Source organism: Vicia villosa, linkage group LG4 (assembly GCF_029867415.1).
Source record: "Vicia villosa cultivar HV-30 ecotype Madison, WI linkage group LG4, Vvil1.0, whole genome shotgun sequence".
NCBI lineage: Eukaryota > Viridiplantae > Streptophyta > Magnoliopsida > Fabales > Fabaceae > Vicia > Vicia villosa.
The window spans coordinates 189,797,945-189,814,250 of NC_081183.1; the positions used below are offsets into that span (position 1 = coordinate 189,797,945).

The following is a 16,306-nucleotide window of genomic DNA, read 5'->3' on the forward strand; positions in this document are numbered from 1 at the left end:
CAAGGAAGAAAAAGAAGTTTGATGAGTTTGAAGTTGTTTTTTATGTGGGTGACAAGTATTGGATCACAAGTCTAGAACAACAAACGAGCCAATTAATAGAAATCGGAGGAACAAAAAGTGCTCAACCAATCGTTTTTCATCCCAAAAGTTTTTTTCTTATGAAAAAAAGATGATGTGAAACAAGGTTCACTTATTCAATTTTTTTATGCATGGAAGGACGAGTTTTAGACAATAGGTCTAACAACCAACGATCTAAATACTCGGGATTGGAGGAGAAAATGGTGCTCAACCAACCTTTTTCACATCCAAATTTATTATGAAAAAAGGTTTTGAAAAAGAAATTGATGTGAGATAAGTGTTTTTGTTCGATTTGATTTGAAATTGATTTGCACAATAAGTTTGAATTATGTACAAGATCTTTTATTCACATGAAGACGTTACCGTACTCGGTAAAGTTGCAATTATTTACAAATTTAACCTAATAAGACTAACTAAAGTATATTTTTTTTTTGTATTATTGATTTTTTATATATTTTTTATTTAAATAAATTAAAGCATTTTTTATTCTTTTTTTTACTAATTTAATAAAGCAAACTAAAAAGGAGATATGTTTATACTTTTAATATTTGATTTTGCTAGGAAATAAATAAATAGATAAATGCTATAAATTCCTAACTTCATAATAAGAATTTTTTTAATCTCTAATTTGAATTTATCCAGAAAAACAAAGAGAAACAAAAACCAATTTTACATGTAAATAATTATAACACAAACATTACGTTGGTTCAATAACAAAAATAGTTGCAGCATACTGTACACACGAATCAACCCACATTTCCTTCTTATATTTATACTTCTTATAATATGACATAACAACACCTAAGTTTTTCTTGTTATTGAGTTTTGTAAATTTTCTACCCATCACACTTATTAAACCTATTATGAAATATTCTAGCATTTATAAAGAAACAAAATTAAACATTACCCATAAACACAACAAACATACACGCCATTTTCAAAGAAAAACAGAGAGAAATAAACCTGGTGGTAGCAGCATAGTGACATGAACAATAGAATGACACAAACGGTGATAATAGCGACGTCGTGTTGCTGTACGACGGACTTGGGATTGAAAAGTGTCACTGAAGAATTATGAGATACGAATACCGGAAGTGATTTTGGCCCGCCACAACGTCTTCTTCTTTTGTTCTGTTTTTTTTTACTCTACTGTGGTTTTGTGTTTGCTACTCACTGATTCACTTTATATATTCTTGTTAAGTTTTTGTGAATAATGTGATGTTGTGATGTTTTGGTTGAGGAAGATAATTGATGGGAGTTTGAATATTTGTTACTGTGGTGATGAATTTTTTTGTAAGATAAAAAAATTCAAATGTTGCTGGAAGTTGGTTTTTTAAACCTCAAAATGAGAGAGGGATGTATGTGGTGATGCGTGGGAGGTTAGAGAGAATTTAGGAGTGGGGATTGACTGATAAATTTGTGGAGTTGAGGATTAACTGAGAAAATCATGGGTTGAGAAAGTCATGGAGTTGAAGAGTAGTGGTTAGGGGTGGCAAAATGGATGGATTGGATGGATATGGATTGGATTGTTAATGGATGGATCAAAACAATCCATTAATCCATTAACAATCCATTATAATTTTTTTAAAAAAATCCAATCCAATCCATCCATTAAGAATTAAATCCATCCAATCCATCCATTTAGATCTTTTTAGTGGATGGATATCCATCCATCCATAAAATTAAGCAAATATTTTTATTTTTATTTTAGATTCATTTATTTTATTTATATGTTACAAAAAGTAAATTATATATATATATATATATATATATATATATATATATATATATATATATATATATATATATATATATATATATATGAGAGAGATATTTTTTAATTAAAATTGATGTTGAACTTGCTGCAAATAGAAATTTTGTTCGATAAAGCCAAATTCAACTAAATTTTTTTCATGTTTTTATAGCTTATATGTCTTAAGCGTTCTTATTTTCGTCGGTGGTTATTTAAATATATTGAAATTTAAAATAGAGTTAAAAGGTAGTGCACTGACAATGTAAAACTATTTTACACTGTCATCCAATAGGGAGTCATGAATGTGCCATGTCATTAAAGTTTTTTTTAAATAAAAGAATATTTTAATTGGATGCATGGTGGTGATTGGTTGACAGTGTAAAAATATTTTACACTGTCAGTGCATGATCCCTTTTCTCTTTAAAATAATATGACTGAAAGCATGAGAATTAATTTAAAAGGAATGCAAAAAATTGGCTTACCGTTAATCTTAATATCTATATAGAAAGTACTGTAGCAAGTATTGTTTTGTTTCAATTGAATGCAATTTTTATAAAGAATATGTACGCAAAAAAAAAAAAGGAAATGAATTATCTAAGTAATAAAATAGATTCAGTTTCTATAAAGAATATAGGAGTAATAAAGTAAATGGATCATTAAAATAGCGATGCTAGATTTTAATAGTTGAACTTATATGTGTGTCACTAGTTAAAATGCTAATAATTACATTTTGATATTGTACAAATTATATTTTAGATAAATTTCAACATTTTCCTGAGAAAAAAATTCAACATTTTCTATTATATATTTTAAAATTATTTGATTTTGCTAATTATATATATAATTTAATTTGTTTTATTACAAAATAATTAAATAAATTTATAATATGCAATAAGAATGATCCGATGGATTTTTATAATAAGTTGGATGGATTTGATCCATCCATATATACAAATGGATGGATTTGATCCAATCCATTAGCATACTTTTCATTTAATGGATGGACCGGATGGATAATTTTGTGGATGGATTGGATGGATTTTTGTTTAATGGATTTTATTGCCACCCCTAGTAGTGGTACGTGTGAGGGAAACTTTGGAGAGGATTGAATTGGTCTATCATTAATTTAAAGTTAATTAATTAAAAATTCCAACAAAATTTTAAATAATTAAAATAAAATTAAACTGAAAATGCCGTTAATTATATTTAATCATCTTGGATATTTTGCTAGAAAAAACAAAAATAAAATGACTCAATATAAATAAAAAGCGGACGTAAATATGCTCGAAAAATTTAAATGACTGTATCAAAATGATCAGCGCAAAATATACTTTCGTAGAATAGACAGGGTTTGACCAAATTTTGCAGAAAAAATACCCGATTAAAAAGGCCTTGACAAGTAATAATGTAACCGCTAAAAGAGTCGAAAAAATAAAATGAGCACGCCAGGTTAAACTACGCGACCCGTAGAGTAATAAAACTGACATCGGCAAGCTCGATTTTGAAATTTTCCATCTGCTAATTTTACGTACATTTGAGAATTAATTCAACTGGTATGTCTATAGATCCAAAAAATTATTCTGGTCGACATTTTAGGCATTATGCGAGATGAAATGCATGCTATGATATCCTGGTAATGCGAATGTCTAGTGAATGCATTAATTTACTAATCGAGGGAAAATTGGGGTATGACACACACATTCCAACCTGATCAAGTGGTAGATTTTCATCATATGAGAGAGCACTTGAATGGTACTTGGATTCAGCCAACATGGGATTAAGTTCTCGGTGGCATGTTTGAGTTGCTACTGTTGACTTGTATCAAGCGCTGGCATGTTTGAGTTGCATAATTGGCTTCCATGAGCTACAAAGTAGAAGCACCATTGCATAATTCTCATTGATGTAAATATCGTGGTAAAAATAAGCTACACCACCATTTCCAATTGGGTATTGTTGTTTGTTGAAATTCAAAGTGGAAACTTCGATCCCCTCTCAGTCTGTTTCTAATTCTTAGCACAAATTAGAAAATTCTTGAGTGGTTGATTGCAAATACAGATACAGACATGGGTCAAGCTTTTCCTAAGCTCTTTGACACCTTGTTTAGAAACTATAAGATACGGCGGGTATCAGCCAACTCTGAACTACTTTTTCTATGAAATCTGTTTGTTTTCTTGATTGCTTACTCACTATATTGATCTGCTTCTGATTACAGGTTCTGATGGTTGGTCTTGACTGTTGAGAATCAAGTGTGAGGAAGAAGTCCCACATTGGTTAGAAAAGGGAAGAATTAACACTTTATAAGTGAGAGAACCCACACACCTATCACCTTAAGGTTTTAGGTGGAGATGTGGTGTGTCTCTCACAAAGTGTGTCCCAAGTAAGAATGCTCCCTCGTTGACCCCCTCCGAATTGCCCCTAACATCTGGTATCTAGAGCTCCGGTTAATCGATTCAAGGCAAGAAGAATGGCGATGGCAATGAATCATCCGAATGGGCATTTTCCAGCAACACTACCAATTCCGAATGGGCATTTTCCAGCAACACTACCAATTCTGAAAGGAGATAACTATGAGATCTTTGGGATCTTGTAAAAGAAGGGGTAGAACCGCTTGCAGAAGGTGCGAAGGAGGAAGAAAAGGCTGCTTATAAAGAATTGAAGAAGAAATATTATAAAGCCCTCTTTATAATCCATCAATGTCTGAGTCCAGATAATTTTGAAAAGGTTAGTGATATAGAATCTTCAAAAGAAGCTTGGGAGATTCTTGAAAAATCTTTTGGAGGTGCAGAAAAAGTGAAAGAGGTGAGGTTACAAACTCACAAGAGAACATATGAATTGCTTCAGATGGAAGATAGCGAAAGCATAACTGATTTCTTCACTAGGGTTACGAAACTAGTGAATCAAATCAAGATATGTGGAGAAGTGTTAACAACAAAAGCTGTTGTTTCGAAGATATTGAGGTCTTTGGCCCCTAAGTTCGACCACATCGTGGTAGCCATAGAAGAGTCGAAAGACTTGTCAAATTTAACAAAAGAAGAGCTTCAAGGGACGCTTGAATCTCATGAACAAAGAATGGCTGAAAGAGCTGCAGGCAAGTCGAAGAGCGATGTGGCTTTGCAGGCTCAGTCAGCAAACGAAAAGAAAGGTAAAGGAAGCTGGACTGGAAATAAAGGTAGAGGTGGCTACAACAATTCGACTAGTCGAAATCAGCAAGAAGGAAATTGGTCGAATTAGAGAAAACCCTCATATCAAGGCAACCAGAGAGGTGGTGCTGCAGGTAGAGGAAGAGGTGGTGGTCGAAAGCCTGACAAGAGTCACATTCAATGTTTCAACTGTCAGAAGTATGGTCACCATTCAACAGTTTGTCCAAAAAAGAATAAAAGTCAAGAAAGTGATGCAAAGCTTGCAAAACAAGAAGAAGAAGAGATGTTGCTGATGGTCACAACAAAAGATGAAGATAAATTCAAGGACCAATGGTACTTGGATTCAGGATGCTCATCACATATGTCTGGAAGGAAAGATTGGTTTGTCAACATAAAACCCTCAATAAAGAACATGGTGAAATTTGCAAATGACAATACTCTAGCAGCTGAAGGTATTGGTGATGTAATGATTACGAGGAAAGATGGAAAGAGGTCAGTAATTTCCAATATGTTGTACATACCAGGCATGAAGAGCAACTTACTCAGCATTGGGCAGTTGGTCGAAAAGAACTACAAGGTTTCGATCGAAGATAAGATGATGAGAGTTGTCGATGCAAATGGGAGGTTAATCTTGAAGGCTCCTATGTCACAGAATAGAACCTTCAAGATCGAACTCAATGTGATGGAGCACGAGTGCCTTGCAACTGCAGCTAGCAGAGATGAATGGATATGGCACTATCGACTAGGCCATCTCAACTTCAATGACATCAGAGAGTTGAAAAGAAAGAATATGGTTTCAGGACTGCCAGAAATCGACATTCCAAACGAGGTATGTGAGGAATGTGTGCAGGCGAAGCAGCACAAGAATAGCTTCAACAAGGATGCAGGAAGTAAGTCGAAGGCTATTCTCGAAATCATATACTCTGATGTATGTGGTCCTATCCAGGTGGATTCGAATGGAGGTAACAAATACTTTGTTACATTCATAGATGATTTTAGTCGAAAACTATGGACTTACCTGATCAAGAAGAAAAGTGAAGTGATCGAGGTATTTGTCAAGTTCAAATCTATGGTCGAAAGACAAAGTGGTCGAAAGCTCAAGGTTTTGAGAACTGATGGTGGTGGAGAATATATGTCGAAAGACTTCGACATGTTATGTGAGAAAGAAGGGATTGTGCATGAGGTGGTGCCACCCTACACTCCACAGCAGAATGGAACTGTGGAAAGGAAGAATCGAACCATCATGAATATGGTAAGAAGTATGTTAAAAGGCAAGCATTTACCTAAAGAATTTTGGGGAGAAGCAGTGTCGACTGCAACATACATTCTAAACAGATGTCCGACAAAGAAGCTAGAAGGAATAACTCCAAAAGAATGTTGGTCTGGTGTGAAGCCTAGCTTGAGCCATCTGAAGGTATTTGGATCTATAGCACACAGACATGTGCCAGATCAGTTGAGAAGAAAACTTGATGACAAGTCGAGTCAAATGATACTTATAGGATATCATTCGACTGGAGGATACAAGTTGTTCGACCCAGAGAACAAGCAAGTAGTGATCAGCAGGGACGTGATCATAGATGAGCTTAAAGAATGGGATTGGACTGAAAATGTCAAGAAGGATTCAGTGAGAATTCTTTCTGACGAACCAGCTACTGAAGTCGAAAGAGAAGAAGTTCGACAAGAAGAAGTCAGAGGTGATGCAGGCTCAGGCAGACCTCAGAGAACAAGACACATGCCTGCAAGGTTGCAAGAATGTGTGATTACATCAGATGATGTAGTCAATAATGAAGGTGAGCTGGTACATTACGCTTTCTACGCAGATGTCGAACCTGTCAATGCAACTGAGGCATTGAAGGATTCAAAGTGGGTGAAAGCTATGAATGAATAATTGAAGTCCATCGAAGACAACAATACTTGGTCACTTGTCGAATTGCCTCAAGGCAAGAAGGCAATTGATGTGAAGTGGGTATACAAGGTGAAGTGTAATCCCAAAGGTGAAGTGACTCGGTACAAGGCAAGGCTTGTGGCAAAAGGATTTCTTCAGAAGGAAGGAATTGACTTCGATGAGGTCTTTGCACCTGTTGCCAGGATCGAAACGATCAGGTTGGTTGTTGGTCTGGGGAATATGAACAATTGGCACTTGTGTCAGATGGACGTTAAATGTGCATTCCTGAATGGACCCTTAGACGAAGAAGTCTATGTTGCACAACCAGTTGGGTTTGTGAAACATGGCGAAGATAGAAAAGTGTACAGGCTGCATAAAGCCCTGTATGGGCTGAAGCAAGCTCCAAGAGCTTGGAATAAGAAGATCGACAGTTTCCTAAGGGAGAAAGAATTTGTGAAGTGCACAACTGAACATGGGGTATATGTAAGAAGAAGCAAGAGTGAATTGCTTATACTATGTCTTTATGTCGATGACTTGTTGATAACAGGTAGCTGCAAGAAAGAAATCGAAGGCTTTAAAGGTGATCTCAGCAAGGAATTCGAAATGTCGGATTTGGGCGAAATTTCATACTTCCTTGGCATCGAATTCTACAAGAGTAGTAGAGGCTTGATGATGCATCAAAGAAGATATGCAAGTGAAATTCTCAAGAGATTTGAGATGGAAGAATGCAATTCGACTTCGACACCTGCTGAAACAAGATTGCAACTGTCGAAGAACCCAGATGAAGAGGATGTCGACCCAACCCAATACAGAAGACTCATTGGGTCATTGAGATACCTTTGTCACACAAGGCCTGACTTAGCATACAGTGTAGGTATGATAAGTAGATTCATGCAGAAGCCAAAGGTATCGCACCTAGCAGCGGCGAAAAGGATACTGAGGTATCTGAAAGGAACTCTCGACTATGGCATTCTGTTTCCTGCAGCTGAAAAGGGAAAAGAATGCAAATTAATGGGTTACACCGACTCGAGTTGGTGTAGTGATGCTGAGGATCGAAAATCCACAGCAGGATATGTGTTTATGCTAGGTGGTGCACCAGTTGCTTGGAGTTCGAGAAAGGAACCAGTAGTGGCACTATCATCGTGCGAAGCAGAGTACATAGCTGCAGTGGCGGATCCAGAACTTTTCTATGGTAGGGGCTTAAAAATAATGGATATATTTTGACTAAAGAAAAATATTTCAAATTGTTCCAAAATACATAATATAACGACAAAAAAATTTAAAATACAAAAAAGCTTACAATTGTCCTCTACGAGTTTTCATATTTTGAAAATGTTCAATGATTTTTTCATTGTCCACTTCATCAAATATGTCACTCTCTATATATGTAACTAAACAATCATTCAACCACTCATCTCCCATGCGATTGCGTAAACCATTCTTCACAAAATTCATGGCAGAGAAAGATCTTTCAACAGTTGCAGTTGCCACAGGTAAAATCAAAGCTAACCTCAAACGTAAGAATATCATTGGATACACAATATGCTTTTTAGTTTTCACCAACATTTCAGAAAGTTCAGTGATTCCATTTAACTTTGAAAATTTATCATCAGACCGAAGATCTATGATAAAAGTCTCAAGCTGACTATCAAGCACAATAAGCTCCACATGAGAAAATTCTGATGGATAAAACTTAGCCAAATGAATCAACTTCTCCTTATCAAATGCAAAAAATGAATCTCTTGGATTTAAGCTTGCTACACAAAGAAGCAACTCAGTGTTCACCTCGTTAAATCTATTGTTAAGCTCTTGAAGTTGTCTATCAATCACTTCATAAAATAACTCAACTTGAAAACGATGTAGATTTGAAATTTTTTGAGCTTTACGCTTCGATCTTCCTTGTGTAATGAGTGCATCATCCATATTTGGAATGCTAATATTTTGTTTCTCATAAAATAATGATACTTCATTTAGTAAAGTATGCCAACCATTATCTCTCATACCTTGTAACCTGCCTTTGCAAACTCTAACTAATGATATAGCATTTACAATATCTTGATCACTTCTTTGCAATGCTTGAGATAAATCATTAGTAATTCCAAATATATTTTTCATCAAGTGCAAGTTAAAAATAAATTCAAAAGACTGTATACTTTTCAATAAATGACAAGCTTCAATTTGTTGATCTGATGATGAGCCATTTTCCTCAACAAATTCGAGGACATCAATTACTGAAGTAAACAAAGAGATCAAGCTAAGTAATGTACCATAGTGTGAGCCCCATCTTGTATCTCCAGCACGTTTCAATGTAGCTTCTTGATTAAATCCAGAACCACTAGAAATTTCACCATTCAATAAAGCTTCTTGAAATTTAAGCATTTGACTTTCTCTAAGAATCTCTTGACGTTTACATGAACCTCCAACAATGTTAGATACATTGTTAACCAAACTAAAAAAACAACCAACATCAACTTGCTTCTTGGCAACAGCAACAAGTGTTAATTGAAGTTGGTGAGCAAAACAATGAACATAGAATGCAGAACTATTTTCTTTCAAGATCAAACTTTTCAGTCCATTAAATTCACCTTGCATATTACTAGCCCCATCGTAACCTTGTCCACGCACTCTTGACAAACTTAAATTATGTGTTGCAAACAATGACTCCAATGCTAATTTTAAAGATATAGCACTTGTATTTGCAACATGAGCAAGACCAAGAAACCGCTCAATGACACTTCCTTTTTATCAACATAACGCAAAACAACAGACATTTGTTCCTTAGTTGATGTATCTCGAGATTCATCAATTAAAATGGAAAAGAAATCATCTCTAACACTATCAACAATAACTTTGGTGGTCTCACAAGCTGCAGCTGTCACAATGTCCTTTTGAATTGAAGGTGACATTAATTTAAGATTCCCACGAGCATTTTTTAGAATCATATCAAACTCTTTATCATGTATTGAAACTAAATGAATAAGCTCAAGAAAATTACCTTTATGTTTTGAATTAATTGACTCGTCGTGTCCACGAAATGCCAATCCTTGCTTCAATAGGTATCGAATACAATCAATTACTGAAGTCAAATGAATCCTATATTCTCTTTTCATCAAGTCTGATTGTTTACTGATAGCAACTTCAATATGTTGTTTTTGATTCATTAAGGCCTCGCAACTTCTCCAAGCTTGATTGTGAGCACTGTTAAAATTTCCAACATGTATATCTAACCTTTCCTTTTTCTTCCAATTTGAAAAACCGTCAATCGAAAAAGCATCACTACTTTTTTGTTCTCCAATATCAGATCTCATGAGATAACAACATAAACAAAATACAGCATCTTTTGAGACACTCTATTCTAACCAATTTCCAAATTCTAAAAACAAATCAGGATTAAACTTCCTAAAAAGAGGTCCAATTTTTCTTTTTGGAAAATCATGATCTCTAGGCTGACAAGGTCTTTTTTGCAAATAAGCTCTTCGAATGTTATCTCGGTCATTTGGATGATAACATGAAATTTGTTTCCTCTCTCCTGGATCAGCTGGAAGATTGTTCAAATCAACTTCTAAAAATCTCTTTTCCCCACCAATAATTGACCTTAAAGGTGTTGATAACTTTCTACTTTCAACATTTTCTTGAGACTCTGATGTAAATTTCCTTTTAAAATATCTCTCCATTTCTAGCACACTAAAAAAATATAGAAATTTATATCAAAAAGTGAAAAAGAACATACATTTATCTTAATTCAAATACTCTTTGTTGTTCTTATAATAAACACCTAATAAAAAAACTATTTCTATAATTTTACAATGTTATGTTAAACATAAATAAATGGCAAGAATAAATTTATTAAAGAAAAAACATACCTCTATATATCAGTTGCAAATGACTCAATTAGACAAAGTCACAAAACTAAATTGGTGTTGAATTTGAACTCTTGAATGAAATAATGGAAAAGGAAGAAACAAAAAAAAAGTGTTATGTCAAAATGTGAGAGTAAACCGTGAGAATTGTGAGAGAGTGTGAATAAAGTTAAGAGAGAGAATGAGTGTAAATTGTAATTGAATTTGAAAAGTTAAAACAATTAAAAAAAATAGAAATAGTAAATGGTAATAATTAAGAAAAAGAATTTGAAGAGTTAAAATAGGATTGGGTAGTTACAAAGTACACGTTAATTGAATTTAAAAAATTAAAACAATTAAAAAAATAAAAATAATAAATGGTAATAATTAAGAGAAAGAATTTGAAGAGTTAAAGTAGGATCTGGTAGTTACATAGTACACGTTAGTGAGTTTGTTGGAGTTATATGAGGGCTGAATAAATAATTAATACTAATTATTAAATGAAATTTTTTTCTTTGTGGGGTCATGAGCCCCCACTCTCATCAATGTGTATCCGCCCCTGTATAGCTGCTTCTCTTTGTGCATGTCAAGCAACATGGATGGTGAACTTGGTCGAAGAGATAACAGGTAAAGATCATGGAGCAATTACCATGAAGATTGACAGCATATCAGCTATCAATCTGGCGAAGAATCCGATAGCACATGGTCGAAGCAAGCACATCGAAATGAGGTTCCATTATCTTCGAGAGCAGATAGCTAAAGGGAAGATGAATTTGGAACACTGCAGAACTGAGAATCAAATTGCAGATATCATGACGAAGGGAGTGCTGGTCGAAATATTCAGAAGACTAAGAGCTATGATGAATGTGGATAGCTTAGACACAATGAATTAGGTGGTGTGTTAATTTGTAATTCCTTGTGTCGAGGCAGGTTGTTATTCGACACAAGGTGTGTCGAAGTGTGTAACAAGTTTGTTACACATAAGTTTGTTTTTAAATCTAGATAGATTTGATTTAGATTTAAAATAGATTAGATTTGATTTAGTTCCAAAATATGTATTTTGGGCTTTTATAGTTTTGGGCTTTGGCTTAGGAGAAGGCTAACCTAAATCTATAAATAGGGAGTAACCCTCATTATTTGTAATCAAGTCAATAACTTGTATTCACAGAAGTTGCAGTTGCAAGTGAATAACAGAATTTCCACAGTTTGTGGGCAGAGAGAAACTTTGCAGAAAATACTTTCTTCTTCTATTTAATTTCCGCAAACCCTAATCCTACTTTTGTTCTTATTTTTCTTCATTGTCATCTTTAACGATAAGGAATTACTCAAAGGTTTGAGTGTCTAATTCCAACAATGGTATCATGAGCCTTTGGTTCGAGAAAAGGGACCGTCTAAAACTTGTAGTTGAAAGTCAACGGATACATGTAGTTGAAGAGAGTTAACGGATACATGTAGTTGAAGTCAACAGATACAAGTGTCTGTGGAAGAGAGAGCTTCCACATGGGGGGAGCATTGTGTAAGACTCACACTTGAGGGGGAGTGTTGAGAATCAAGTGTGAGGAAGAAGTCCCACATTGGTTAGAAAAGGGAAGAATTAACACTTTATAAGTGAGAGAACCCACACACCTATCACCTTAAGGTTTTAGGTGGAGATGTGGTGTGTCTCTCACAAAGTGTGTCCCAAGTAAGAATGCTCCCTTGTTGACCCCCTCCGAATTGCCCCTAACATTGACAACGCTAGCAAAACTTTTTAGATTTCTTTTTAACATTGAAAAAATAAGGTCATTAGATAATAAAATGTTAAAATAATATTGTCTTAATCTTGATCGTTCATTAAAACATAATGAATACTCGGATATTGATAGATTGGATTTATTTACAAACCTAAATATCTTAAAAGAAATTTATACATATCGAAAGATAATACACTAATTGATATAATTATGTAAAAAAGTTGATTCTTTTTCAAATACATATATCGCTTATAGAATAATACTTTTTTTTTATAAACAAAATTATATTAAATCGAGTACTAGGGATACTCAACCCAATACAAAGGGAACCAACGTGTTAATAAACTTATACATTGTTCAAGAAATCTAAGGGAGAGTGCATCCAATTGTATAAAGTTGTGAATGTCTTTCTCTATTACCAGATGCCATCCAATTCCATGACACTATCTTAATATCCATCACTAAATCTTCAAGGATGCAGTTGTCATTATCAAAGATAATGCTCTTTCTCATGATCCAAATGGACCAAAGCACAACTAGCCATAGCATGTCCATGTTCCTCCTCTTAACTTTACCAGCCAAAGCACTAATAAATTGAGTATAATGACTTCCCTCAACACCCTCCTCAACTATGTTAATTTCCAGCCAAGCAAATATTCTTCTTCACACTCTCAATGTAATGACACACTTGAAAAATAAGTGTTCCAAGTCTTCAAAATGGTTTCCGCATAAAACGCAAGCCTTGTCTACTTCATCATGAATGATCCATCTCTTTGTCGATGTGTCTCTAGTTGCCAATATGTTGATCATCACTCTCCACCCGAAATTTTTTATTTTCGAGGGAATTCTACTCTTCCATACTCGTTGCAAAATTCCGGTTGTTTTACTAGGAATCACTTCTTCAAGATCCTTCTCTCTCAAGCCCATGTAACAACTCTTCACCGAGAAGCATCCGTCCTTGTTAGGCCACCATTTAAATGAGTCATCCGCTTCTGAATTTACGTTCATGGTAAGTAATATCTCAAATAAATCAAAAGCCTCCACTGCTATATGCGGGTCGTCCAGAACAGCATCAGCCTGCAAATGCAGGTCCCAAATCCAACCGTTTGCGCGCATACATCCCATATCGTGAATCAAACCTGTTTGCTTGGTGCAACAGTTGAACAACCCGGGAAAAGTGAGTTGGAGTGGATACACGCCATTCCATTTGCTATGCCAGAATAGCACTAAATTTCCTGCACCCACAGTAAAAGAAATGTTACTTGCAAAACAATCAGAAACGTTAGTTTTAACAAAACTTGCCGCTATCATATCATTCCACCAAACTAAGTTTTTTCGTTTTGTTTTGAACTCCTTGCCCATCATCACAGCGTGTTCTATGTTACCATATCTTGCACTCAAAATTTGTCTCCAAATAGAACCATCCTCCTTTAAGACTCTCCATTTCCACTTACAAAGTAGTGCTTTGTTGAAATATCCAATATTTCTTATGCCAAGACCACCTTCATCTTTTGGTTTACACACATTATGCCAGCTCACCCAACTAATACACTTTTTCTCCTCTTTGCCACACCATAAAATTCTGCTCTGGATTTTAATCAATTCTTTTATGATTTTGACAGGGGCTCTATAGAATGACATATTATAGATTAATATACTTGATAGCACTATGTCATTCGCGAATTGCAGCAACAATACTTCAGTTTCTTCGTTCAACTTGTACCCTTCAAAACAGCCCTCCTCTGTAGCTTTTTGAAATAATCCAGTAAGTCCTTCCGCTATCAATGTAAATAAGAAAGGTGATAGGGGATCACCTTGCCTTAATCCCCTTTCAACCATAAAGTCTTCGGTTGGGCTACCGTTAACCAAAATAGACATGGAACTATTAAAAATGCATGCTTCCATCCATTTGCACCACTTTGAACCAAAGCCAAATTTGGTAACCAACATTCGCAAGTAATTCCAATTGACGCAATCATAAGCTTGTTGGAAATCCACCTTAAATATAAAGCACTATTTCTTCTCCTTAGTAGCATGGTCGATAATTTCATTAAGTGCCAATACTCCATCTAGAATTTGTCTTCTTAGAACAAAAGCAGTTTGAGTTGGTGAAATAATGCCATCAAGAACTTTTTTTAATTTGTTGGTGAGAATTTTAGACAAGATTTTGTATAGGCAGTCGATTCATGTAAGTGTTACTTCTGCATAATGTATTTTTTTTAATTAAAATTAATAAAATTTTATCTAAAATCAATAATGTCTCAACAAAGATTAAATGAGTTATCTTTATCATCTATTGAAAAAAATTATAAGAAATCGATTATGATAATTTAATAAACGGGTTTGCATCTCAAAATACTCGAAAAATAAATTTTATTTAAATTATTTATATAAAAAATATATATTTTAAAAACGCTCAGTTCTTATAATTTGCTTTAGGCCTCAATATTGGTTGAGATGGGCCTGTTTGCTCCCTGCAAAATAAGAATCAGAGAAGCCTACTAAGCTACATTCGCTATCTTTGGGGAACCAAAGACCATGATAGTATATTTTGTTAAGATACCTCATAATTCTTTTAACGATCTTAAAGTGAGAATCTTTAGGTGACACTTGAAATCTAGCGTACATGCACAGACTTAACATGACACCAGATCTACTTTTTGTTAAATAAAGTAGAGATCCAATTACACCTTCATACTTCGTGATCTCTATCTCTAATATATGTTCATCTTTATCAATTAGCAAGTTGGAATCCATTGGTGTAGATTTTATTTTGGAATTCCTCATTTCATATTTTTTTAGTAACTCCAAGAAATACTTCATTGGACTTATGAAAGTGTCACTTTCCATTTCCTCATAGTCGATGCCTTCAGCTTGATTGTATCCTTATAATTATGTCATTTTCATCAAGTTTGTTTTGAAAAACCCATATGGTACCATTGATTATTTTATTTTGAGGATGAGGGACAAGACCTCATACGTCATTTCTCTTAATTAGTTGAACTCTTCTTACATAGCAATGAGCTAACCTTCATCATTCAAAGCAACATTGGTGTCTTTTGGTTCAATCTGTGAGATGAATGAGGAATAATTATAAAAAATTATTAACTTGAGAACGTGTATTTACACAATTTTTAATGGCTCCTAGAATGTTGTCCAACAGATGGTCTTCCGCAACTATCCAATTTTGAGGAAGCTTTGTTGAGGTCTCTTGTTTATCATCCTCTTGTTCGCTTTACTTTTTATTCTCTTTAATATCCTTAATTTTTGGAGGATCCCGTTTTAGTTTGTCATCCTTGATTAAATCTTTTGTCAACACACCTAAAGCATCAAAATTAAAAAAAAATATATATATCTTTCCCTGTCTATTGGGGTCTTATTTCATCAAAATATACTTGCACAAACATTTCAACAATAAATGTTCTACTATTAAGGAATACCTTAGAAAAATTATATCATCAACTTTAGCTTCAAACATGTCTAAATGTCATTACCATTGTTTAAAATAAAGCATCTGCAGTCGAAAAACATGAAAATATCTCTAAAAAAAAGATGTCAAATCAAAGTTGATTGTATGGATATAACTTCCACAAGAATTTTATCTTAAAATCAAAGACACGAACAAGATGTAAAGTGTGGTGGTTGATCTTCTTTCACAATTATGATCAGAGACTGATGCGAAAAGTATTATAGAGACACCTCTTGAAGATTCTTTTCCAAATGGTCGATTGTTCGCACTCACCTAAATAAACATGTCATGTTAGCATCCAATGTTCAAATTAAGACCATTTGATGTTGATTACTCCCTCTGTTTTAAAATGACTGTTGTTTTAACAAATAAAATTTATTTTAAAATGAATGTCATTATTAATTTTCAA

At 34.2% G+C, this 16,306-nt stretch overlaps 1 protein-coding gene across 1 annotated transcript; it reads right to left on the reverse strand.

Annotated features, from left to right (window-relative positions):
* Nucleotides 1-8,152: 8,152 nt before the first annotated feature.
* Nucleotides 8,153-10,164, reverse strand: LOC131598569 (uncharacterized). The gene is made up of 2 exons (XM_058871155.1): nucleotides 9,579-10,164; nucleotides 8,153-9,525 (listed from the first exon to the last, which is right to left on the reverse strand). Exons 1-2 carry the CDS (start codon nucleotides 10,162-10,164, stop codon nucleotides 8,153-8,155), a joined length of 1,959 nt encoding a protein of 652 aa, XP_058727138.1.
* Between the last annotated feature and the right edge of the window lie 6,142 nt (nucleotides 10,165-16,306).